This window comes from Nannobrachium achirus (assembly GCF_963921795.1).
Source record: "Nannobrachium achirus genome assembly, chromosome: 8".
NCBI lineage: Eukaryota > Metazoa > Chordata > Actinopteri > Myctophiformes > Myctophidae > Nannobrachium > Nannobrachium achirus.
In genome coordinates, this window is record NC_137817.1 from 49,638,911 (window position 1) to 49,666,410 (window position 27,500).

A 27,500-nucleotide genomic window follows, 5' to 3' on the forward strand; every position below is an offset into this window, starting at 1 on the left:
TCTCATCTTTAATGTCCATTATCTCAAAACTACACTTTAGAAGCTAGGATGGAGGCAGATGCTCGCTTATTTTACACAGTTATAAAAGCTCCCGGTCGGCCATTACACAACTCCACGTGGACACGCATCGTTTCCGGCGCACGATCCGATGACGTCAGACCGGAAGTACTTCCGGTCTAGACTTCTGGCCTTCAAAATAAGACAGCGGCCGTTAATGGGGCCGGGAGGGGGCACTCTGGACCCCCTAATCCGTTAATGTCCTGGGCTCAGAATGAGTTAATAAAGGATAAAATAAAATAAAAATGCCATAGATGGGCATTCCCAAAAGCAAAATCCCTTTATGCCCATATATGGGGATTTCTGATGTCATCAATCTCTGACCCTAACTAGCTCAAAAGCCTGCTTTACTCTGATTTACACCCTACCTTTCCAGATGATGACCTATTGGGTACACACTTATGTCCAAATATAGAAATCCCAAGGCATCAAACCTAAGCTTGGCTTTACTAATTAACATATGTTTCATGCCCATATATGGAGATCCCTGTCCCAATGTTATCAATATTAAGGACATATCTGGAAATGCCCATATTTGGTAATGTCCACATATGGGCATGTTTTGACATAACATAGTCAGGGAACTCCATGTATGGGCATAACATTGATTCTGTGAGTGTGCCATGATTCTGTGAGTGTGCTGAGCTCCTAGGGTTGATACCCTCACAAAAACATGAACAAACTCCCCCCAGAATGACAACAACTAGAATCGTCAGAGAAACGCTGTGGTTGGCCAGATTGTCAAGAATTGGCGCGACCTCGCCCTTTAGGGCGAGGTTGCATGTCACCCTGAGGTCGCATTCCACCCTTGGGTGTCTTACTAGTTTACACATTCGTTTTACCGATTATAGAGGGTTTAAATGGTGATATGCAGCTCGGCAAATAAAAGGTGAATTGATCCCAGTGCATGACGGAGGACGATGATAAATTAAATCTCCACAATACGATTGTCGTGAGTGTTTTTTTAATCACGATAAACGATAATAAAGCTTATCGTCCCATCCCCAGTGTCCGACTACCCGTCTGTCTAACTACATGTGTCTGTCTGTCCGTTAGGGGTGGGCGATATGGTGATACATATCATTGAGACGATACAATGTCTCCACGATACTCCTTTTCAGAGATATCGTATATATCATGATACATTGAGGGAGCCTTATAAAAAATCCTGTTGAATTGTTAATACAGAGATTCAATGCAGAATTCATTTAGACCTGCATTTTGGTCTAAATCAGTAGTTTTCGACCTTTACAATGTCAAGGTCTCCCCTTAACTCTGACAGTGAACAATTGAAACCAAATGGACCCGTTAGGGTCCATTTGGTTTCATTTGTATACTGTCAGAGTTACATACTTGTAAGGTTCAATTTAGACCTCCCAAAAGGATATTTTTCTTTCAGTTTATGTTACCTTGTAGGTAAACCAACATGAAAAAGAATCGTGATAAGATCATGTATCGTGATACCGGTTGGAAAAATATCGTGATGTTGTATTTTTCCATATCGCCCACCCCTACTGTCCGTCCGTCTGTCCGTCTGTCTCTGTCCCACCTGCTCTTTGCATTCCTTAGTCTGGTCCTCTCTCACCTCCTCTCCCTCTCTCTCCATCCTTCTCTTCCCCTCCTCATCCCTTCATCCTGCTAAGGCGTTGCATGCATCATTTATACATTAAGCCGAACTTTTAGCCTGCAGCTCATTTTAGGCTGTGTGACTGGACTCTCAATTAACTAGTCTGTCTGTCTGTGTGTCTGCCATATTCTGCATCCAGCCAGTGCACTGTATCCCCCAGCCTCCAGTCCATATCGTCGTTGTCGGGTGAAAAAACCTTGTATGTCCAAAACCGTTCGTTTTGCATTTATCATTTTAAAAAGGATTTAAACTAGTGAAAACAGCCGATCTACAAGCACACAACGCCTCGCACCGCGAGGCGTTGTGTGCTTGTAGATCTTCTGTTTTCACTACTTTTGTGCGACCGCCTCGTGTGATGAAGCAGGGCTTTACTTTACGAAAGAACGTACACATTTGAAACTTGGAGATACAAGGTTTTCCGCTCGACAACGTCGATATGGTCCATGACGCCTCTCTCTCTCACATCCCTTTCTCTTCTCTCTGTCTCTCTCTCTCCTCTCTCTGACTCAACAGCAGGCCTGAAGCCAGGCTGCTGGCCCAGGGAGACGACGAAAGAGGGGAAAACTTGCTGATTCACAATGCAGAGACAGATGGAAGCAGAGAGAGAGTGACAGAGAGAGAGAGAGGTGGCATAGAGGACAGTAGAGCCAGACAGATGCCAGATTTTTGGGGTCTGATGACGAGTGTCCTAAACCAGATTGTTTCGAGCGATGATTTTTAATTAGATTTTGGGAAAATAGTTTTCACCTATTAAAGGAGTAGTTCCCTCCCCAAAATGACTTTATGTCTATGGATTACTCACGCGATGGAGACAAAAAATGTATTGTGATAACTTTACCACAATTGATTCTGGATGGGGGGACCCAAATCCATTTGGGTCCCCATCTGGAATCAATGCGGGTAAATATATTATAATCAGTTTTTTGTCTTAGGACGACAAATACAAACAAATATTATTGAACTCAAGTCTCCACGGCCTGAGTAATCGATAGAAAAAAAGCCATTTGGGGGGTGAATTACTCCTTTAATGACCCAAAACAGGAAGGTCACGGTCAGGGTGAAAGATGTGGGACACATCGGGCGCATACATTGTTGCCAACACTGATATAGTCAAAAAGTCACAAAACATGGCAGATATAATCAGTCTGACCGGATGTATTGTTCTGGCACAGGAGGAAACAGATCCGGACGATCAAGAAGAGAAGGAGAGAAGGTAGAGAAAGAGAGGCAGAGAGAGAGAGAGAGAGAGAGAAAGAGAGAGAGAGAGAGAGAGAGACTTACGAGAGAAAGTGAGACAGAATGACATTAAGAGAAGAGAGAGAGAATGGATGCAGAGAGGGAGGGAATGCATCCTGGTCTATATAAGGATTGAAGTGGAGAGAGTCTAGTCTGCTTCCTTCAGCACTTTTTGGAGGCACAGAGGAGCGGAGATACGTGCAAGGACCACATCGTCGCTGTCAGGCGGAAACCTTGTAACTCCATATTTCTTGTTTATGGTTTATTTTTGGTAAATTAATGCCCTACATCAGGGGTCTTCAACGTTTTCAGGCCAACGACCCCTTAGTTTGAGAGAGAGATGAAGCAGGGACCCCCCACAACCTTTTCGTAGATTCCATATAGTTTCATCGTTTGACAGCACGATCATCAATGTATTTTGGATTCATGTCAATTTGTGTTTTCAGATATTTAACCACTTGAACTGTCAATACTTAATAAACTTGACCTTTCACTCTGCACTTAGTCTGCTCTTCTTTCCCTCTACAGCAAAGCTTTTCGCTTTGATCTACAAGCTCAAAGATCTGCTATTTTTGGCTAAAGTTCACTTAAAGATTGGGAGGACCCCCTGTAGTAACTCTGAGGATCCCCTAGGGGTCCCGGACCCCCTGTTGAAGACCCCTGCCCTACATCTTCATACAAGAATGTTGTGCAAAAGTAGCGAAAATGGCCAACTTACAAGAAAAAATAAAAGACCGAAGGAAAGCTGACACAGTGTGCGAGTCAGGAGAGACACCAAAATAGGAAATTATATGCGTGGCATTTGTACACATGGTGATGTGATGTTGGGATAAGTGCTGTGAAAAGAGAAGTCTTACCGTAGTAGTGGAGGAACTGTAGTTATCTGAACTTTTATCTGCAACACAAGAATAAGGAACAAACAGGCTTTATCAGCAGGTGGACAGCTCTCTGATCGTATGGCTAATAAACCCCTAGCCGCTCCCCATGAGCAGGTTGGTGCCTCGCATGAGTGTGTCTGACATTATGTACATCCATGGTAGTGTGTTTAAATGGGGCTCATACAATATGCAAGAACAGACGATATGGATTTTGGAGAGTAATTACAACGCATAAGTCGCATATGTCTCATTTTAAAACCTAAGATTAAAGGTCGCCGGGTCCTCACTGGTCCATGATCCATTTCAAATGGATCCAAACGCGACCTGTGGCAATTGGAAATTATCAGACCCGTGCCCGAGCCGAAGGACAATATTAGTCAATATTTTGGGCCCCGAACCGGCTCGGTTCTCAGTTGTGTGTGTGTGTGTGTGTGTCTGTGTGTGTGTGTGAGTGTGTGTGGGTGTGTGTGTGCGTGCACCTACCTGTGAAGCTCATGTACTTCTGGCTGTTGGAAGTCTCCTTGGAGTCATAGAACTTCAGGACGTCCAGCACGGCCTGAGGGTTCTTCTTCTGCTCCAGCTTGGTGATGTTGGAGGTCTGCAGGAGACGAGCCCACTGCTCCGGCATGCCCTGAAGAAGAGAGACACGCAAAAAGGATAGATTCAAAGACTTTTCAAAAATAGCAGATCTACAAGCTGTAGCTATTACAAATAGCAGATATACAAGCTCACAGCGGGGCACTGGCATAATTGTGACAGGCCTAATGGCTTTGGCGGATGTATATGAACACGCAGAGGCTTCCTAACTACAGAGGTCTAAAGACGAAGGGATGTTGTCTCGTTGTCTGTCACAACTAGGTCACAACGTGTCTCTTTCTCTATCTCTCTCTCTCTTTCTCTCTCCGTTTAAGCCACATTGTACAGCCCTCCGTTAGAGCCGTCACTCCATCTCTCTTCTTCTCCTCCTTCCTCTCTTCCCACCTTCTCCGTCAATCCATCCATCCATCCATGCCAGAGCATCATTATTCTACCCATCTTTCCCTTTCCCATCTATTTTTATTCATCTCCCGTCTGTCCCTACAATCAACATCAACATTAACATCCATCAAATCCATCATCATCTTCCTGCGTCATGTTCCATTGAGGTCATTAGGTCAGGAGGACATTATCATTGCCTTTTCTATTACATTGACTTGAACAGAAATGACAAATATAAGTGTGACTGTGTGTGTGTGTGCGTGAAGCGTGTCCCAGATTAAAAAGGAACTCCTCAGTAGCTCACAGTGCATGTTGTCACGCGATAGTAGTATGCAACCCCCCCCCCCCCCCCCCCCCCCCCCCCACACACACACACACACAGTCCTTTGCGATGGTCGAAAACTGATTTTCTGATGATTGTCTGCTTGTAAAATCCCTCCTTCTTTTCGGCAAGCTACGCTGTTGTACGAGGGAGGGTAAATTACGTTTAAAACAGCCTCGTCAGTCGGTCGGTCGGTCAGTCAGTCAGGTGCCTTCACTCAGTGAGCTAAATAAGAGCCAATTACATTATTTACGATTGCTCGTTCGTTAAGTCATTTGAGATTATAAGCAAACACTCACAAAAACTGGAACACTTCAGCCCCGCCTACGGAGCTCGGCTGTCGCCTCGCTCCTGCAGCAAGGCTGCTGTGCCTACAGTGTAACCAGGGGCGTCACAAGGGGTGACGCAGCGCGGCACTCGGTGCCGCGCTGTGAGCTTGTATATCTGCTATTTTTCAATAGTTAACATTCATGGGGGGCCCGCAGTGAATCCTTGTACCCAGGGCCCAGAATTGGTGTGACGCCCCTGAGTATAACCACAGTAAGCACACCCTCTTGTGTAGCTCCTTTCGGAACCTCTCCCTCCGCTATTATACAGCTCCGAGATGAGGTTCCTGCTCATTACAAGCCCATATGAGGTTTTTCCCGGTATAGTTCGCCACGTTTTTGACTATTCTTACCTACACACCAAACATTTTATCTAAAAAGTAAAGGTCCTATATACCCGTCTCTCACTTTTTTAACGGCCGGCAATCCAAGCGATGTTTTGAAACAATACTTTTAAATCGCTCGTTTTGTCAGCCAGTGCGATTTCTCGCCGCGACCGGCCGCTTGGTGGCTGCAACACAGATTAATGGCGAGTCACGTGTGTACATCACTGCTTCCGTAAAACATTTCACTGTGGAAAAAGTTTGGAACTAGAAATTAGGAAATCTCAGACAGCGACTGCCTTCAGGAGCCCCTCAATAGTTTGTAACACGCCTCTTTCCTTTAATCGTTTTACTCGTTGTAGCGTGTGTGCACCCACTTGTACGGGAAAACAAGCACAGCGTTTGTGATGAGCCGTGACCAGCTAGCTCTCTGTTTGCGCTCAAACATTTCGGACTGACAGGGACTGACTTGCAAGCAGCTACACCTGGCCTGAGTCAAACTCATTTAGACTGAGCTGGGTGTGACTAGACACCTGCTGTGTATCAAATTAAAACACTCAGCCTCTGTCTGGATGTATATTACATGTGTGATGATGTTACAGGGTTGCACACACACACACACACACACACACACACACGCACACGCACACACACACACACTTACGGTAAACTCCCCAGTGACAGCGTCAAAGCCGACATGGATGGTGTGTTCAAAGTCAGACGGGAGAGAAATCTCTGGACGCTCCTTCTTCTTATTGGCTGAGAGAAAGAGAGAGAGAGAGTGGAACGTTAACATTCTATTCTTATTGGCTGAGAGAAAGAGAGACAGACAGAACACAACGTTAACATTCTATTCTTATTGGCTGAGAGAAAGAGAGAGACAGAACAGAACGTAAACATTCTATTCTTATTGGCTGAGAGAAAGAGAGACAGACAGAACACAACGTTAACATTCTATTCTTATTGGCTGAGAGAAAGAGATTGGATCAAAAACATTCTTCTTATTGGCTGACAGAAAGAGAGAGAGAGAGAGAACAGAATCTTAAAGGACAACTACAGACTAAACAACATCTAGGCTCATTTTCCTACTTATACTGGTCCCAATCTACTTTTACCATTTAGCAGAGTTGCCCCTGTCGTTTAGTTCCCCCAATAGCATAGAGTGGAGTCCATATGCATATTCAATTATCATCTCTTTCTCTGTTAATCTCGGACCCCCACAATCTGTTCATAGATTCCATATAGTTTCATTGTTTGACAGCACAATCATCAGTGTATTTTGGATTCATGTCAATTTGTGTTTTCAGACATTTAACCACTTGAACCGTCGATACATAATAAACTTGACCTTTCACTCTGTATTAGTCTGCTCTTTTTTCCCCTCTACACCAAAGCTCTTTGCCGAAAATAGCCGATCTACAAGCTCACAACGACTTGTGCTGCGAGGCGTTGTGAGCTTGTAAATCTGCTATTTTTGGCTAAAGTTCTCAGAATATGGACACTAGAGTTCAAGTGGTTAATATAAAAAAGGGAAAAAAACTAGTTTCTATCACACAAAGATTTGGAGGACCCCCTGTAGTAACTCTGAGGACCCCTCTGAGGACCCCTAGGGGCCCGGACCCCCTGTTGAATACCCTTGCTCTACTCTATCGTCTCTTTCCCTATTCTCTCCTGCACCTTCCCTCCCTCCCTCTCTCACCCCTCTCTCTCTCTCTCTCTCTCTCTCTCTCTCTCTCTCTCTCTCTCTCTCTCTCTCTCTCTCTCTCTCTCTCTCTCTCTCTCTCTCTCTCTCTCCCTCTCTCTCCCTTTCTCACTCTGTCTCTGTTAATATTCTCCTTGCAGCCGCAGAAGCAGCTGTTCAGGCAGAGGTCAGGGTCAGGGGTCAGCTTCCATTAAGGGGTTAACGGCCACTAACGAAGCACTAATGAGCCACTAATCAACACCGGCACACAGTGAGTCTACTCTTTGAAATGGGAGAAAGTGTGAGGCAATGAGCGTGTGGGACTGTGCATTTGTGTGTGTGCGTGCACGCGTGCATGCGTCGTGTGCGCGTGTGTGTGTGCCGTGTCGTGTCTGTCGTTATAAGTAATGAGCTTCACCTTCGGTGTGTGCGCACCGGGCAGAGTTCCAGTCATTATATCCTTACTAATATGCTAATATGCTAATGTCACATTCAAATCCACGGAAGAGCAGGAAAAACAACAGATTGTGAGCAGCCTGGCCCAGCCAGACGTCAAGATGTTGATGCGATCCAATCCATTTAATTTGCAAATGTTCAACTTTGAAACTTCAAACTTGGGAGACTTGCCAAGCAAGACATTTTTGGCGTCTCCACCGGTCCGGAACGTACAAAAATTATACGATGAATTATGAATGACTATATCACATACATAAATAAACGGAACCCTACGAATGAATGAAAGTACCGGTAATAAATTAAGTTAATCTATTACCGGTTAATTTAATTAACCCATATCAGACCGGGAACGCATTATTAAGCATTATTACTTTAACTATTATTTTATATAAAAAAATAGCAGATCTACAAGCTCACAGTGTGGCACAGAGTGCCGCGCTGCGAGTTTATAGATCTGCTATTTTTGAAAAACTGCTTTAAAAGACACTTTATAAGTGTCTTTTAAATCCTTCTTCTGGATCAGTGGTTCTAAACTTTTTCATCTCAATGGATTACATGTATTTCGCCGTGGACCCCCATGGACCCCCATTTAACAAAAAATGATCCAGGGACCCCCCAGAAGCAAATATTTGAGTTACAAATGTTCGCTTTAAAAAGGTTATACCGGTATTAAAATATTTGCAACAAAAATAAAAAATAATCTAGATTTAAAAAAAAAAAATAGCAGATGTACAAGCTCGCAGCGCGGCACTCGGTGCTGCGCTGTGAGCTTGTATATTTGCTATTTTTCAATAGTTCAAGCATAACATAAATGGGTAACTTAACACCATAACGTCTCACAGCCCAGCTGATGTATGGGTCCTGGTACACCTCCAGTCACATCACACCACAAGGCTAATGCTGTTCAATTCATTACGCTTGTTTTTCTGCGTTGCTTTATCAATATGCTGCACATGTCTACCTGATGTGCCAGTTGGCTTGTTTGGGTTATAGTACATTCATTAACATGATTATTGGTATATCAGTCATTGTCATTGTTTTTCTTTGACTATTTCAGTAACAGGCTTTGTATATTTAATTATTTGTCACATCATCTGCCCCGAGCAATTGTTGTTTACAAAGCCTACAAGACGAATATAAATGTATTTGTTTTTATTTATACGTTCCAAGGTTCAATGCCAAGAACAAAATGAAATAATTGATGGCAATCATTTGCATGCTGAGAATTAATCATCAACTCATTTCACGATCGATCGGGCAGCCCTCCTCGTAAGACTCGACACGGACCACAAGATTAATGTTGTTCAAATCATTAGTCTGGTTGTATTTCTGTGCTGCTTATCAATATGCTGCACGCACGCACGCACGCACGCACGCACGCACGCACGCACACACACACACACAGAAAACAGTTTGAGTGAAAACATTTCCTCAAGCCAAGCACTGAGCTCTGGCCAGTGGTGTAAAGTAACTAAGTACATTTACTCAAGTACTGTACTTAAAGGGATAGTTCACCCCCCAAAATGACTTTTTTCCTATGGAATACTAACCCCATGGAGACTTGAATTCATGGATATTTATTAGTGTTTGGCTCATTCCTAAGACAATCATTTGATGAGACTCTTGTGAGACTCCATTTGTAAGACTTTCCTCTCAGGGCTAATGTAACTGGTAACACTGTAATTCTGTAATAAGACTTTCCCCTCAGGGCTAATGTAACTGGTAACATTGTAATAAGACTTTCCCCTCAGGGCTAATGTTAACTGGTAACATTGTAATAAGACTTTCCCCTCAGGGCTAATGTAACTGGTAACATTGTAATAAGACTTTCCCCTCAGGGCTAATGTAACTGGTAACATTGTAATAAGACTTTCCTCTCAGGGCTAATGTAACTGGTAACATTGTAATAAGACTTTCCTCTCAGGGCTAATGTAACTGGTAACATTGTAATAAGACTTTCCGCTCAGGGCTAATGTAACTGGTAACATTGTAATAAGACTTTCCCCTCAGGGCTAATGTAACTGGTAACATTGTAATAAGACTTTCCCCTCAGGGCTAATGTAACTGGTAACATTGTAATAAGACTTTCCGCTCAGGGCTAATGTAACTGGTAACATTGTAATAAGACTTTCCCCTCAGGGCTAATGTAACTGGTAACATTGTAATAAGACTTTCCCCTCAGGGCTAATGTAACTGGTAACATTGTAATAAGACTTTCCCTCAGGGCTAATGTTCTGGTAACACTGTAATAAGACTTTCCTCTCAGGGCTAATGTAACTGGTAACATTGTAATAAGACTTTCCTCTCAGGGCTAATGTAACTGGTAACATTGTAATAAGACTTTCCCCTCAGGGCTAATGTAACTGGTAACATTGTAATAAGACTTTCCTCTCAGGGCTAATGTAACTGGTAACATTGTAATAAGACTTTCCCCTCAGGGCTAATGTAACTGGTAACATTGTAATAAGACTTTCCTCTCAGGGCTAATGTAACTGGTAACATTGTAATAAGACTTTCCCCTCAGGGCTAATGTAACTGGTAACATTGTAATAAGACTTTCCTCTCAGGGCTAATGTAACTGGTAACATTGTAATAAGACTTTCCCCTCAGGGCTAATGTAACTGGTAACATTGTAATAAGACTTTCCCCTCAGGGCTAATGTAACTGGTAACATTGTAATAAGACCTTCCCCTCAGGGCTAATGTAACTGGTAACACGGTAATAAGTAGCAGATGATAATGTTATAATTATATGGTGATGATCTGATAATTCCCTCACTGACACAATAGGGTTAAGTCAGTGCAGACAACGCTATTAACTTACACTCAAGGGATGCATACAGAGGAAGAGTCGTAAGCTAGATTAATGCTTTTTTTACCCCCCTCTATATGTTTTAGGGTTACAGTATGCTGAGCAGGTACAGTACAGTGCAGCAGTGGTTCTCAAAGTGGGGTCCGGAAAACCCCAGGTCCATGAGGAAGTTCCAGGGGGTCCCCGGCTAAATGATAGTTAGGAACTAAATGGACCCTTGTAACTAAGATAATGTACAAATGGAACCAAATGGGTCATTTGGTTCCATTTGTACACTCTCCGAGTTAATCTAACATTGTTTATGGATTTACAATAAAAATGTGGTTCTCAGGGATGTAAATGCCATTAAATGGGGTTCCGTATCCTAATGCATGTCATCCTGGGGGTCTTTGACATTAAAATGGTTCAGAATCACTGCTAGAGCCGTAAAGATCTTCTCTTATGGGGGTCCCTGGCATACTGTATCTTTTCAAATGGGAGTAAGTCCTAAGTGTCAATTTGGGGGTCCTTGACATGAAAAAGTTTGAGTATATACTGTCTATAAACTTTAGTCCAGTACAATTCTGCTACACAATGCATACACTACACACATTCACCTCTGGGAGCTGACCAGTACAACCACAGTCTAATACTGGTGGTCACTGGGAGCTGACCAGTACAGCCACTGATATCCTTTAGGTGTGATCAAAGCTCACGCCATTTCATCTGGAATGTGCGGCCGCGGCCGCAAAAAACAGCTGACGCATTTACCTTCAAAAACCTTTCTCCTCTTGTACAGTATCACGCAACATGTTGATGTTGTATTATTTATCTGTTTATCATACAAATTGGGCAACGATATTGACAACTAATGAAGTCTACGGCTCTGGTTTTGTTAAAAGTCTGACAGATGTTGACATAAAATCTTGTTCTCCAGTCGTTTTGGCACAGACAGTCTAATAAACAGAAGATAGTGCCCGGTGACTTAGCAGCTGCTACAGTATGCACCAGAATTATTCCTTTGTTAGAATTCTCTGAGCCGTTGATGTTGTGCTGCTCCGTCTATTTTTATTTACTGTCTTAATGTAATCAGGGAGGGGCTGCTGCTGCTGAGCGTGCATGATATTTGTGACATAAATGTCCCACTGCTACACATTCAAACATATGCACACACGTCCTCACCTGGGGGAGTTGTAGACACCAGGAAAAAGTAGGCACTCAAATGTTTTACTTAAGTAAAAGTATCAATACTGGACAGCACTGACTGGCCTGGACACAGAACACCATATATGGGCATAAAAGAGAGCCAGACAGACAGAGAAGAGATAAGCGATCTCCATATAATGTATGGGCATGAAAGGGACACAGACAAACAGACAGATACAACGGGTATTGCACAACTGGACATCAATGGTGACTATTCTGCCCAACGGGCACCCGTCTGGGTTCTCCAACATTACTTCTGAGACTCCTCAGGGACATTCAATCCCTCATATACTGTGCACTCATATACTGTGCACACCCCCGGGCACAGGACTAATTTGAACAAAAGTTATTTATGCTGATGACTCCCCATAAATGTTTTTTTTTTTCTTCTAAACACTATTGTTTGTCTGAGTTTGTCTGCCCCCGACACGCACGCATTCAAATTCTATAAGCGCCGGCAACGTAACAAAATGTATTTATTTATTTTAAAGTTAATACATACCGTTCCTGACAATGTTGTTGTTGTTGCTGCTTTCCAAAATGTCCTCGGCGCTAGGACCCTGGGGCATTCGTTTTGGGGCGGTACTTCCGTGGTTTTGTTTTGAACTGAATTCTGGGAACCGCAGTTCTATCAGACCATAGACCATAGACGCTGTAACAAAGATGCTTAATTTAGGAAGATATACGCCACTGGGTGCGAAACGGTACACAAAAATGGTCTCGTAAGTGGGCGCCGCCTGACGTCAGATATCGCAAACGTCTCCTATGATTCCCGTTGCTAGATCTCACAAGAGCGAGTTTCTGGGACAGAGAAAGGTCGATAAGAACGTTGATTTTCCCCTGAATTGTCTCTAGGAAAAAAGGCATTTTAGTGTCAGAATGCTGGAGAAGATATACTTTATGTATGTGGCTTGTGAAGAATGGGTCCAATATTTAGTTCAGTGACCACTGCCAACGGGGCTAAAGAACGGCTCAGAGGCTGTGTTCACGTTCACTTCTACCCATTGGAGTTAATAGACTCATGACCTACTTCTGGTATCCTAAAGGGACAGCCACCTACGTCACACCATAGTAGGAAGTAAAGCGGAGATGGCACGTCTTGCTTTTTGTATTTAGTTTTGTCTTGGGGCTGTAATGACAACGGAGACACCAGAGGTGTCGCCAAATAGACTATCGAAATGAAGGCTACACAGTAGAACAGGGGTCTTCAACAGGGGGTCCGCGACCCCTAGGGGGTCCGCGGAGGTACTGCAGGGGGTCCGCGAAATTATTGCTAAAAAAAAAAAAAAAAAAAAAAAAAAAGATTTCAAAAAATGTTTTTTTTTTACATTTATGTTAAAAAATAAATCATGATTCTATCCATATTGAATAGCTTGAATACATGATTACTATGCAATTGACAGATTGTTGATATTATTGACATTGGTTCTCAGTATGTTTAGAAATGGTAGTGGTACGGCCCACCCTGCTCGCTGTAACTTGTACATGTATAAAATAAAAAATATGTAGTAGCCCCGACCCCCCCACCCTACGAGGTGGTAGGGGGTCCCTGCTCCATCTCCCCATCAGTCTGGGGGTCCCCGGCCTGAAAACGTTGAAGACCCCTGCAGTAGGACTTTAAAGGCACGAGACTTGTTTTTTGAGGGAAAGTAGTGCAGAGTATCTCAACCTTTTCAGACAGAGCGTAACCCCCAAAATAGTCATATTTAAACTAGAGACAATCCCCCAACCCAACCCTGATAAGCACTTGAAATTGTAGGAGTTGAGGCAATACATTTAGTTTGACTTGGTTCCACAGATACATATTGTGAAGAAAAAAAAACAGCCGATCTGCTGTACAAGCTATCGGCTACTTTGACAATTGTTTGCCTCTTTCTTGTATTATTTGGCGATTTGTCAATGTTTGACCAGTGTTTACAGTATAGTATAGTTTGTTGATTACTTTTGATGCCGTGATGGTCTTATCCTTTTTTTTTCAGGCATTAAAAAGGCCTTAAAAATGTCTTTAAAAGTCATTAAATTATCACTTCACTGTCATCTAGGGACCCCCTACCCCCCGCCCCAACATCATGTGGGGTCCCCTGGGGGTCACGATCCACATGTTGAGAAATACTGACGTAGAGAACAAGAAAACCCATCCCCTTTTTACTGCTCTTTCTATCTTTCTCTCTCTCTCTCTCTCTCATGTTTATTCCATCTATCATTGGGTATCGATCGGGGGCAGAGATCGCCCATCTTGCACACCAACACACACTCATTGGATTATCATTACGCCCTTTCAGCCTCGACTGAAGATTGATTGGTGGGTGTGCCCTCTAATCTATACGTGTGCACGTGCGTGCGCACACACACACACACACACACACGCACGCACGCAACGCGCGCGCGCGCGCGCACGCACGCACGCACGCACGCACGCACGCACGCACGCACGCGCGACCTGCCTATTCTGCATCTAGCTTAAGACCCAAATTTAGTGAACATTTTTAACTCATATCTTTGCTTCTGGGGGTCCCTGGAACAAAATATTTTGAGATGGGGGTCGGCAGCCAAATACATATCATTTTGGGGGTCCTTCACATGACAAAGTACCACTGATAGCAAGAGAACCACTGATTCTGCAACATACTTTTTTTTCCAGAAAACTTAAAATTAGAAGACATTTATAGAATCTGCCTTTATCAGTGGTTCTCAAACTTTGTCATGTCAAGGACCCCCAAAATGATATGTATTTGGCCGCGGACCCCCATCTCATAATATGTTGTTCCAGGGACCCCAGAAGCAAAGATTTGAGTTAAAAAAATCTCACTCTGAATTTGGGTCTTGCCTTAAGCTGGATGCAGAATTACACGCAGCTCAGACCCGTTGGCAAACGCCAGGTCGCCACACACACACACAAGCACGCGTCTCTTACTCTTGTCTCCTCCTCCGGTGAGGATGGAGCGTATGGAGCGGTCTTTCTTCTTCTTGTCCTCGGGGTTGGGTGGGAGGGGCTTGGAGCCGTGGTTGAGGGGGGCGGGCTCTTTGTTGCAGGAGCCAATCATGGTGCTGGTGTTCCTCATGGGCGGAGCCGGGGGCTTGTCCTCTACCTCCCCGTTGTCAGACATGTTGAGCTAGGTGCCACCCGGCTGCTTCTGGAAAATAACCAATCACAGACAAGAGAATAATAGGATGAGTGACATTGTTTTTGTGTTTGGTCCACAACCCCTGTGAGGAGAAAAAAAGCAGTTTCAAAAACTGTGGGTTTATCCTCCAATCAGGATAGAGTGGGGCCTTCCTCCAATCATGGTCGAGTGGGGGCGGGCCTTACGCGCACAAAGGCCTGCCCCCACTTGATCATGATTGACGCCTGTCACCTACTGGTACATGAGAACTGAAACTTAAGTGAAATCACTTACCCTACATTTAAATGTATGATTTCTCAATTATCATAACGATAAAGCACTTATACATTTAATTTCATTTAATTGACAGGGAACTCAGCCATTCATAGGAAATGTTAATGAGAAAAATCACACTTAGTGTGAAGTGAGTGGTGCTATTTATGAGTTAATTTAATTATTAAGCGTAACCGCGAAGCTTGGCCAATGTGACCCTGGGCGTACAACAAACTTTGAGCACTTTGTGCCAAGATGTAGGCCAGATGTAGGCCAGTTAAGTTGTAGGCCAGATGTAGGCTTCAGAGCCTGGACATTTAGAGGGCGTCCCGCAAAGCTTACAACAAACTTTGGACAAAGCCAGATGTTGGAGCTTAACTCCTTCCAGGAGCACTGCTCAAAAATATACAGTATAAGAGAAAGAAAAGATAATAATAAGATGACATTAAAAGCTCAATGCAATTGTACCTAAAGATGTAACTCTACTAGAAGAAGATTTAGAGCAGCAAGGACTATCTCTCCTATGGTATGTCTCTCCGTCTTAGCTTTCCTACACCGTCTCCCTTTTAGCTTTCCTACTGTCTGTCTCTCCTACACTGTCTCCCTTTTAGCTTTCCTACTATCTGTCTCTCCTAAGACGGCAACTCTACCCCTGAGCCACTGCCGCTCCGGCCACTGGGCCACTGTCTCCCACTTAGCTTCCTACTGTCTGCCTGTATCCTTCTTAGCTTTCCTACTGTCTGCCTGTCTCCCTCTTAGCTTTCCTACTGTCTGCCTGTATCTTTCTTAGCTTTCCTACTGTCTGCCTGTATCTTTCTTAGCTTTCCTACTGTCTGCCTGTATCTTTCTTAGCTTTCCTACTGTCTGCCTGTCTCCCTCTTAGCTTTCCTACTGTCTGCCTGTCTCCCTCTTAGCTTTCCTACTGTTTGTCTCCCTCTCTCAGCTTTGCTACGCTCTTCCTCTCCTACACTGTCGTCTCCCTACAATTTAGCTAAATTGAAACGTGCAGAGGGGCGTGGCCACAAACTGCCCACTCATGTTAAAAATAGGACCTTGTGTCAATATGGTCAGAGTAATAGAATAAGAGAGAGACTGACTGCCCAGGTTCTTAGTCAACTGTCCCACTGACTTAATGGCACTGTACTGTCACACCCTGCATGGAAAACACATGGCAGCACACGCACGCACGCACACGCTCACGCACACGCACACACACACACACACACACACACACACACACACACACACACACACACACACACAGAGCAACCTCTTCTGTCTCACAACTAATGACATCCTGGATGAAAACGAAAATAGAGATAGAGATAGAGAGAGAGAGAGAGGGAGAGAGAGAGAGAGAGAGAGAGAGAGAGAGAGAGAGAGAGAGAGATTAAAATGTAACAAATGAAGAGAGAGAGAGAGAGAGAGAGAGAGATGGAGATTTTCCATCTGGTCACAGAGGGATCTGTTTTATCTATAAACACACTCAGCACCCTACTCACTGACCTGTGAGGGGGACAGGGGTGTGTGTTTGTTTGTGCTCAGCGTGCGCGCGTACTGAGTCAGGCCTAAATGTAGTGATGTGGAACGAGAGAAATTGTAAGGAGTTGACATTACATTTAGTTTGACTCGATCTATTCCATTGTGAAAAATAGCCGATCTACATGCTCACAACGCCTCGCAACGCGGGGCGTTGTGAGCATGTAGATCTGCTATTTTAACAATTTCTGCCTCTTATATTTGACAATTTGACCAATGTTTGACCAGAGGTAATACAATTATTTAAAGTCGTTAAATTGTCACTTTAGAAATGTGCAGACTTATACTGTAGGTTGGTCTGTTAACGATCTACGTCACACAGATATACAGTAGGAAGTAAAGCGGAGCTGGCACGTCTTACTTTTTATATTTAGTTTGTCTTGGGGCTGTAATGACAACGGAGACACCAGAGGTGTCGCCAAATAGACTATCGAAATTAATGCTACATAGTAGGTCTTCAAACTAAGGCACGAGACTGAATGAAAAGTCTGGCCTAAATGGAGAAATATACACCTGATCACACACTGCCCACACACACACACACAGACCTGCGCGCGCCCGTGGGAACACGCACACACACACCTACAGCCTACAAACATGTAACTTTGTATATGCAGCTGAGAGAGAAAGAGGGAGAGAGAGGCAGACAGAGACATAGGGAGAGGGTGAGCAAGAGAGAATCATTCAGGACCTAAGATAATAACTGGTTTTAGAAGAACACACACACACACACACACACACACACACACACACACACACACACACACACACACACACACACACACACACACACACACACACACACACACACACACACACACACACACACACACACACACACACACACACACAGCCAACTCATCGTGTGCTGCGCTCCACTAGACACAGTTCTCCCACAAAGAGATGATGGTTATCAGGACTTTCATGTCAATCTCTAGTCCTATCAGTATTCATTTGATCCGCTAATAGTTAATCATAATAACATTACACAGCAGCCTCAGAGCACAGCCACCAAAGCTCTCCAAGAAGGAACCAGAGCTTATCAACCGACAACCACAATAGATCAAATCATTCAATCAAAAGTAACAAAAGGGAAATGAAAGAATCCCATTCCTAGAGGTCTGATTTGGCACGGCAAAAACAAGCTCACAATGCGTCGCCGTGCGACGCATTGTGAGCTTGTAGATCGGCTGTTTTCGAGTTTCCGCCACCACGAATCAAATCGAAAATACACTCACCTCAACAGAGACAGGCCTTCATGCCGCTTCAACCCAAAAAAAAAAGAAAACTCTACTGTATGAGAACTGATCTGATCTGTAAGCCGGTGATAATCAGAACTAACAGCACGCTGGATGAGCAGCAGAGAGCTGTGTGACTGACTGTCATGCACCCCTGTGTGAGAGTTTAGGAGGCGAGTGAGTGTGAGTGTGAGAGATAGAGAGACAAGTGAGTGTGTGAGAGTGGAGACAGTGAGTGTAAGGAGAGAGTCAGAGCGAGAGATAAGTTGTGTGCCGGTCGGCCTTTTCTCTCTCTCTCTCCCTCCCTCCCTCCCTCAGCCTGTGATGATGTCACACTGCCGTGTCACAGGTGAGTCACACTGGGAAGTGGGAAGGGTTTATGACTCTCTCTCTCTCTCACACACACACACACACACACACACACACACACACACACACACACACACACACACACACACACACACACACACACACACACACACACACACACACACACACACACACACACACACACACACACACACACACACACACACACACACACACACACACTGCATACAAGCACGCACAGGCATACACTTCAGTAGCCTAGTGCAGCTAAACTCTATATCTGCCATTGTGAAGACAAGGGAGATATATATATCCACGCAGTGTGATATTGTCTGGCTATGGGAGGCTAACACTTCAGTACCATGGATTCACACTCACTTTATGAATACAAATGCCTACACACACACACACACACACGCACGCACGCACGCACGCACGCACGCATGCACACCATCAGTTTGCAATGTGAAACACAAAACCTGACCCAAACATAGACAGACAAAAGTTTATTGTTGAGTCTGCTGCACACGCGTAACATGAGCACGTATGGTCAGACAAACACACCTATACACACAGACGCACACACACACACATAAGCGCACACACGCACACTCAAAGTCATACATAACCACTGTTGTTCAGAGCCATCACACCCACGACAAGAAGAAGTCTAAGCAAGCACACGCACGCACACACTTTTTGCAAACACACATCTACTTCACAGGCACACAACTGACTTCACACGCAGCTCTTGTGACAAAGACAGCAGCTGGTCACAAGGTGTCCCACTACACTACACTACACTACACATACACACACACACACACACACACACACACACACACACACACACACACACACACACACACACACACTCTGCAGGAAGGAGCTGTAATTACAGGGTAACACTGTCACCTGCTTGCTAAATGGGGGGGGGGGGGGGTACCCCTCACTCATCCACATGTGCGCGCACACACACACACACACACACACACACACACACACACACACACACACACACACACACACACACACACACACACACACACACACACAAAACTTTTGAATGTTTCATTATTGCCTTGACTTATATTCAATTACATATTATGCCATAACCAGAAGTCCGGTAATTAAAGTAAAAAAATCCACTCAGGTTGGACAAAATTGTATTATTTAGTTTTTCAACTGATTCTGACAGGAAATTAGGTCTACTAGCCAGGATAAAAAAATCAACCCTGATCTGCTCAATGCTCACCGCCACAGCGGCCAAATCAAGTTGGGCTCCCATCGACTTTCTATACAGGAGGAAAATACCCAGAAAATAATCTGCTTTAAGTAGGATGTGAGGGGTCTAACTAGGTTTTTTTTCATGATTCTGAATCCATTGCAAGCATTTATTTTGCACAAAAAACATTCCTTGGGCTAAAAATGGCCCCAGAAAACGATGGTTTAGTACACAGTTTTGATGGCATTTTCTGGGGCCATTTATGAGCAGATCAGGGTAGATTGTTTATCCTGGCTAGTAGACCTAATTTCCTGTCATACAATTTTGTCCAACCTCAAATCTAATTGGGGATGCCAGTTTTAGAAAGAGGAAGACATTGTGAAATACCTGATCTACAAGCTCACAACGCCTCTCACTGTGATGTAAATGTGTTGTATTGTCCGTGTACTGTGTGTTTTGTTGAATAAGTATTGTTGTGTTCTTTTATTTGTTTAGGTATTGTGTGATGATGATTTCTGTGTCCTGACGGCTGCCTGGCGCAAAAGGAATTACTGCCAAGGTCTAATAAAGAGTCTATTTATCTAATAATGCTGATCCTTTTCCTTCAAGGACTAACTGAATCAATCTATTAATGTCGATCCTTCATCCCAGACAATAAGTCACCTCCACCTGAACCCTGCATAGTGCATACACACAACACACTGGCAGCATCCTCACATTGAGTCTGGCACACGTGCACATGCACGCACACGCGCACACGCACACACGCACACACACACACACACACACACACACACACACACACACACACACACACACACACACACACACACACACACAGGCTGATGCAGACAGACACAAAGAGAACTACACATAGAAGGTGCACACATGCAACCACCCACCCACGCACGCACGCACACACACTGGAGGTCTCATATTTCAGACAATGCTGTGACAGTTTTCAGCAGAAACCTGTTATTAAACAGACCCCCACCCCGCACCCACCCACACACACGCACACACACACAAAATGATGTTGCGGGGATGAGTAATGTGTTTGGACTGTCAGGGATTTTCTTGCTTTTTTACCGTTATTTCTAACGGCAACACAGCCCTGTCTGATCCTACAACTCTGTAGGAGAGAGAGATTTTTGAGACCACTTCATTAAAACCCTTTTTACAGTACAAGACAAGCATGACGATCAACTGATCCTATTCAACCACAGAACTAGAACAACAATGTTTTTTCCTTCTTTTTTTGGAGCTGTGTGGAGCTCCCTATACGTGGCCGTGTGTGTGGGTCTGTCTGTCTGTCTGTTTGTCTGTTTGTCTGTCTGTCTGTCTCCGGGTATGTAGCCTGCAGTAACCTTTTCTGGCCACACATGTTAAGGGAGGGGCGCTGTTGCACACACACACACACACACACACACACACACACACACAGCTCCACTTCGAACAGAGGTTCGATTTTTTAAAGAAAGGAACCTGTAGAGTGCTATCGTTAGTGACTGTACATAGTGCGTGGCCTACACACCACACCTGTACAACAAGAACAAACCCCCCAATGTCCCACCAGGCTGTAGCAGGAGTGTTCTATTTTAATGCGAGCTGACATTCTCCCCTTTTCCATCAACATGTGATCAACTGATCCCAGCCCCTGGACCTGATTCCTCCTGGTCTTCCTGGTGGACAACTTAACAGTCCCATACAATAAATGTACCCATGTTACAACAGGTCTTCTGCCTCTGCTATATCTTGGACCAAAAATAAAACTTTCAAGAGAAGAAATCTCCCCTAATTAGAGAGACTGAGAGAGAGAGAGAGAGAGAGAGAGAGAGAGAGAGAGAGAGAGAGAGAGAGAGAGAGAGAGAGAGAGAGAGAGAGAGAGAGAGAGGTGATGTTTGTAATGTGATGTACAGTACACTGTTAAAAGAGTGTTGATTTGGGACTTTTTGGGGGGGTTAGTATTTTTCATATTTTATACTGTATCTGTGTAAGTTATCATTTTAATTTAGATCTTATACTGTTATTTGTATGTTTGTAAAAGTTGATTAAATACATGAAGAAACAAATATAGAACATATCATTAGTGTGATCATCATGACTGCAGCGAGTCGATACTGCACTGGTGAGCAAGAAGAACACGCACGCACGCACGCACGCACACACACACACACACACACACACACACACACACACACACACACACAGTCTGTATGCTGTGTGGAGCCTGTGGTTGGTGTTAAACCTGGTGGAGGCACATCCCAATTAACCACAACAGACAGACAGACAGACATGTGACTCCACATCAGTCTATCTCTGTCTCTCTCATACACACAGGGGCATCACAAGTGAGGGGGGGGGGAGGGGTGGGACTGAGTTACTAGGGCCCAAGGTGGAGGGGCCTTAATTATTTTATACTTTAGCTATTGAAAAATAGCAGATATACAAGCTCACAGCGAGCTCGTAGATCTGAGCTCATAGATATATATATATATATATATATATATATATATATATATATATATTATTTTTATTTTATTTTTACTAACATTTTTATTATTTTGCATTTGATGTTGAATATATGTATTTTTAAGCGAAAATTTGTAACTCAAATTTTACTTCTGGGCGGTCCCTGGAACTAAATATTTTGAGATGGGCCAAATACATATCATTTTGAGGGTCCTTCACAGTCTGAGCTTGTATATCTGCTATTTTTCAATAGTTAATGCACAAAATAATGCGTTCCCAGTCTAAACGGGTTAAACCCCCTTCCCCTATGAAGAACATTCATGGGGGGCCCGCGTGAGTCTTGTACCCAGGGCCCAGAATTTGGTGCGACAACCCTGCGCGCACACACACACACACACACACACACACACACACACACACACACACACACACACACACACACACACACACACACACACACACACACACACACACACACACACACACACACTTGCAAACACATATCTACTTCACAGGCACACAACTGACTTCACACACGCACGCAACTCAATGAGTTGAGGAACTACAGGTGGACTGCTTAACGCAATTAAGCCAACATCTCATGTTAAATTCTGTGTGGCATGTATACAAATGCTGAGCAGGCATAGATGACCTCCATTTTGGATCAATAGAAACAGGTTTAAGTGACCATTCCATTATAATGCAGTATAGAGACAACCTTTAAGGAAAGTATTACCGAACAGTCTCAACTACAGTACATACTGTGTAGAGATATATAATAACATAATAATAGCAGGGGTTGCAGGGCAGAAACCTTCTCATTATAAAGATGAATGCACATTTCAGAGTTAGAACATACAGTAAGCACTGGTCTGCAGAGATGTGGGAGAAAAGAAATGTTCAGAATATGAGTCATCCTTCACCGTATCCTCCACAAGTGGGCGAGTGCATGTGTGGCATAGCCTCCTGTACACCAGTGGTTTTCAACCCTTTTCATATCACGGTCCATTTTTGAAGCGGTGAAAGCCGCTTCCAAGGAGTGGCTTTGTGTGTCCCCCATGTCCATATATGGTCATTTCAGTCCAGAATGAACAGGTTTTATCTGTCCCGTACGTCCAGAATATGTGTGTAGTGTCCATCCCGGTCTGATGATTGGATGATTAAAAATGTCCAATGAGACCATAGTTGTGTGTGTGTGACATGAGGATTGGTCAAGCTTCACATGACAATCCGGCCCTCCAGATAAAATCTTTCATTCATTCAGAATTCAGAATTCTGTAGCTCTAGACAATTTCATACTCAGATTCACCGCTTCGCTTCGAACCGAGGTTTGATTTTTTATTCAGCATCTGAGCCACGGACCACCATTTGATGATTTAGCCTCTCAGACCCCCCCCAAAAAATAATATTTTGTTGGTCGATAAGATTTTGCCCACAATTCCATGCTGTATTGATGTGGTACCACGGGAGAGATAACAGGCAAATGTTGCTCAAAATAGCAAACAATAATTTAACTCAAATAAAAACCAAATAGTTCCGTAAAGGGTCCTTTTGCACATTTTACACTCAAGAGTTAAAGATCTATAAGGGTCCGTTTAGTTCCAACTCTCCATCATTTAGCTAGGGACCACCTGGAACCCCCTCAAGGACCACTGGTGGTCCCTGGAACACTGGTTGAAAACCACTGGGCTACGCCAAGAGAAACATTTGACAATTTAAGTATTTAGCAGAAGCTCTTGTCCAGAGCGACTTAGAATAAGCCAGGTAAACCACATACATCAAATGCAGAGAGACAGCAGTAGTAAACTAGGATCACAGCTAAACCAAGAACCTGGGATCAGGTCTAAAATCAATATACTGTCCAAATACAGTCAGCCTACCGTCCCATCTATAATAAAGACATAAATAAATCACCCCCAAAATGACTTTTTGTCTATTGATTACTCACTCCATGGAGACTTGAGTTAAATAATATTTTTTTGTATTTGTCGCATTCCTAAGACAACATTTTTATTTTAGTCAATGTACCCCCCATTGATTGCGGATGGGGATCCGGAATCAATGGGAGTACATTTATTGTAATCAAATTATTGTCTTAGGAATGCGACAAAAAAATTAAAAAATATTATTGAACTCAAGTCTACATGGCGTGAGTAAAGTAAGTTATTTTGGGGGTGAACTACTCCTTTAAGTTTAGGGTTAAGGTTAGGGTTAGGCATACTAGTATTTATGAGGTTAAAGTTAGGTTTAGGCATATGACCACGCCCACCTTGGCGAAACACCAGGGAAAGAGGGAGTCCCAGAATGAGCTGACCATGCTATCCACAGCAGTGATACTGGATAGTATCCAGTATGACACTGGATAGTGTGATACTGTCCAGTAATGATACTGTATGATACTGTCTACTGGATAGTATCCAGTAGTATCACTGCTGTCTCCAGTGAGAGTTCCTCCACGCCTCCATTCAGAGTGGAACGGGGTTGGCCACGCGAGACCACTACCGCTGTACTGACTGACTGACTGACTGACTAACTGCAGTACAGCTGTCACGCTGCTGTTCATGACGAGAGCTGGAATTACACCGAAGGCACGCATGTACACGCACGCTATCAAGCACACACACACAGACACACACACGCAAACGCACAGAGGATGATTACAGGGTGTCAGTGAATCACAAATCGTCAGGGCTGTCATGACGATCCAAGCGTTTTCACCGCCCGAATTGATCATTTTCCCTTTCACTGCATCTCTCTCTCACACATCACTTCCGTGTAATCTCTCTCTCTCTCTCTCTCTCTCTCTCTCTCTCTCTCTCTCTCTCTCTCTCTCTCTCTCTCTCTCTCTCTCTCTCTCTCTCTCTCTCTCTCTCTCTCTCCTCTCTCTCTCTCATATACACACACACAACATCTCTGTTTAATCTCTGCCCCTCTCCTGTGTAGTATCTTTGTCTCTCTCCCTCTCACACCCAATATCACCTGTTTAGTCCCTCTCCATCTGATCTCCCATTTCTTCTCTATCTCTCTCTCTCTCTCGTGTAGCTTTGTCTCTCTCCTACACCTACTCCACCCAATCTCACCTCCATCTCTCCCATTCTCTCCCCTCCACCCCCCCCCCCCCCCACCCCCCCCCCCCCCCCCCAACGTGTCTTCGTCTCTCTCAATCTCACAACCAATCTCCATGTCCTATCTCTCTCTCTCTCACTCTCACTCTCACTCTCACTCTCAAGAACGTAGTTTTTGTTATTGTGGGGGAGGCTGATCTACAAGCTCACAACACGTTGCAGCACAACGCGTTGTGAGCTTGTCGATCTGCTATTCTCCTGCGAAAGGGGTTCATCGTGTGGTTAAAGGATATTCCCCGGGTACCACGAAGTTCCATCCTCACGAGTTCCTGCCCTGAAGGATCAAATTACCTCCTGTTATTGTGCTGCATGAAGGCAGCACAATAACTGCGCTCTGCATGTGTGTGCAGAGCGCAGAACCTTTCAGTTAAATTATTCTGCAGGGGAGCAGACTGTCCTCCTCTCTTCCCTTTTAATTGAAAGGAGAATGGAAGGCAGGGTGGGGAGAGGTTGTCTATCGTACACGGTACAACCCTCAATGTTAATGGACCAGGAGGGAAGGGGCTCTGCACTTAGACACTATAGTTTCTATAGTTTCTACACACACACAAATAAAGTGTGTGTGTGTGTGTGTGTGTGTGTGTCAGTGTGTGTGTGTGTGTGTGTGTGTGTGTGTGTGTGTGTGTGTGTGTGTGTGTGTGTGTGTGTGTGTGTGTGTGTGTGTGCGTGTGTTAGTGCATGTGCCCCTGCCTAATGAGTGGATCTGTCATGCGATCATTTCAAAGACAGGACAGATAGCCCATCAGTCTGTGCTCACAGCGCACACACACCACCCACCCGCCCGCCCGCCCGCACGCGCGCACGCACGCACGCACGCACACACGCACACACACACACACACACACACACACACACACACACCATTAGATGAATGAAAAGTCAATTGGATTTCATTTCTCCTCTTCTACCTGACATGTTCCCAATCAGTACACACCAAGAACCACTCATCTATCCATCTACCCCTCCATCCCTCATTCTCTCTATCACTCCATCTCTCATTCTCCTCTCTCTCCATCTCTGAGGAGGCAGAACAAAGTCATTGCACTCATGATGCACACGCGCAAGCGCACACACTCACTCACACAGGTTTCCTCCAGAGAGGATGTTGTCGTTTTTAATTGTCGACTGGTCCAGGAAACGCCAGGTCAGCCTCTGCAGCCACAGTTCCCGGAACCAACCGACACATCAATACATACATACATTAACTTTCTCTCTGCTCACACGCACACAAGCACGCACGCACGTCGCACGCACGCTTGCATGCACACACACACACACACAACACACACACACACACACACACACACACACACACACACACACACACACACACACACACACACACACACACACACACACACACACACACACACACACACACACACACACACCACACACACACACACACACACACACACACACACGGCTGGCTGGCTGCTGCTAATCTCACATATCACTGGACCAATCAGGGCACGCTGCCATTAGGACAAGGAAGTATATCCCTGAATAGTTATCACATATTGACAACTGTGTGTGTGTGTGTGTGTGTGTGTGTGTGTGTGTGTGTGTGTGTGTGTGTGTGTGTGTGTGTGTGTGTGTGTGTGTGTGTGTGTGTGTGTGTGCGTGCGTCCGTGCTTATATGGAAAAAAAGAAAAGACAGAAAGAGAGAAAGAACACAGTAAAATCCACTGTGTTACTTTGCGTACATCAGACGGGGTACAGATAGAACCAAAAGGACACTTTTATGGGGCACATTTGTAGCCCCTCTTAGTTAAATGAACTCAGTGAGAGAAGGAACAGGTGTTGGCATTCAGTGAGGACGTATGAGACAACGAAAAAATACACAAAAGATGGAGAGCGCTATTCAGCCAGGCAGACAGAGCGATAGAAAGAACGACAGACAGACAAACAGACAGCAGGAGAGGAAGAGGGAGAAAGTGAAATGAAAAGAACTAGAATTCTCTCATTCTCATATCATGACCCTGGGGCCACAACTTCAAATGTATATTTTTACATATTTTAGCCACACACACACACACACACACACACACACACACATACACACACACACACACACACACACACACACACACACACACACACACACACACACACACACACACACACACACACACACACACACACACACACACACACACACACACACACACAGTAACTGATACAATATGCATGCATGACACACATAATATATACGTATTACGTATATGTGCGCAAGTGCACATGCACACGCTCCACATAAAATAAAATAAGCACACGCACGCGTGCGCACACGCACACACACACACATACACCC

General features: G+C 44.3%; 1 protein-coding gene across 1 annotated transcript in view; it reads right to left on the reverse strand.

Moving 5' to 3' along the window:
- Positions 1 to 27,500, reverse strand: part of pak1 (p21 protein (Cdc42/Rac)-activated kinase 1) — a 57,554-nt gene that overhangs the window by 19,719 nt on the left and 10,335 nt on the right. Inside the window, exons 2-5 of the mRNA XM_080730935.1 lie at positions 14,795 to 15,014; positions 6,412 to 6,506; positions 4,282 to 4,429; positions 3,778 to 3,815 (exon numbers count right to left, since the gene is read on the reverse strand). Of these exons, the coding sequence (XP_080587061.1) occupies positions 3,778 to 3,815; positions 4,282 to 4,429; positions 6,412 to 6,506; positions 14,795 to 14,987 (474 nt within the window). The 5' untranslated portion in view covers positions 14,988 to 15,014. The remainder of the gene's footprint in view (positions 1 to 3,777; positions 3,816 to 4,281; positions 4,430 to 6,411; positions 6,507 to 14,794; positions 15,015 to 27,500) is intronic.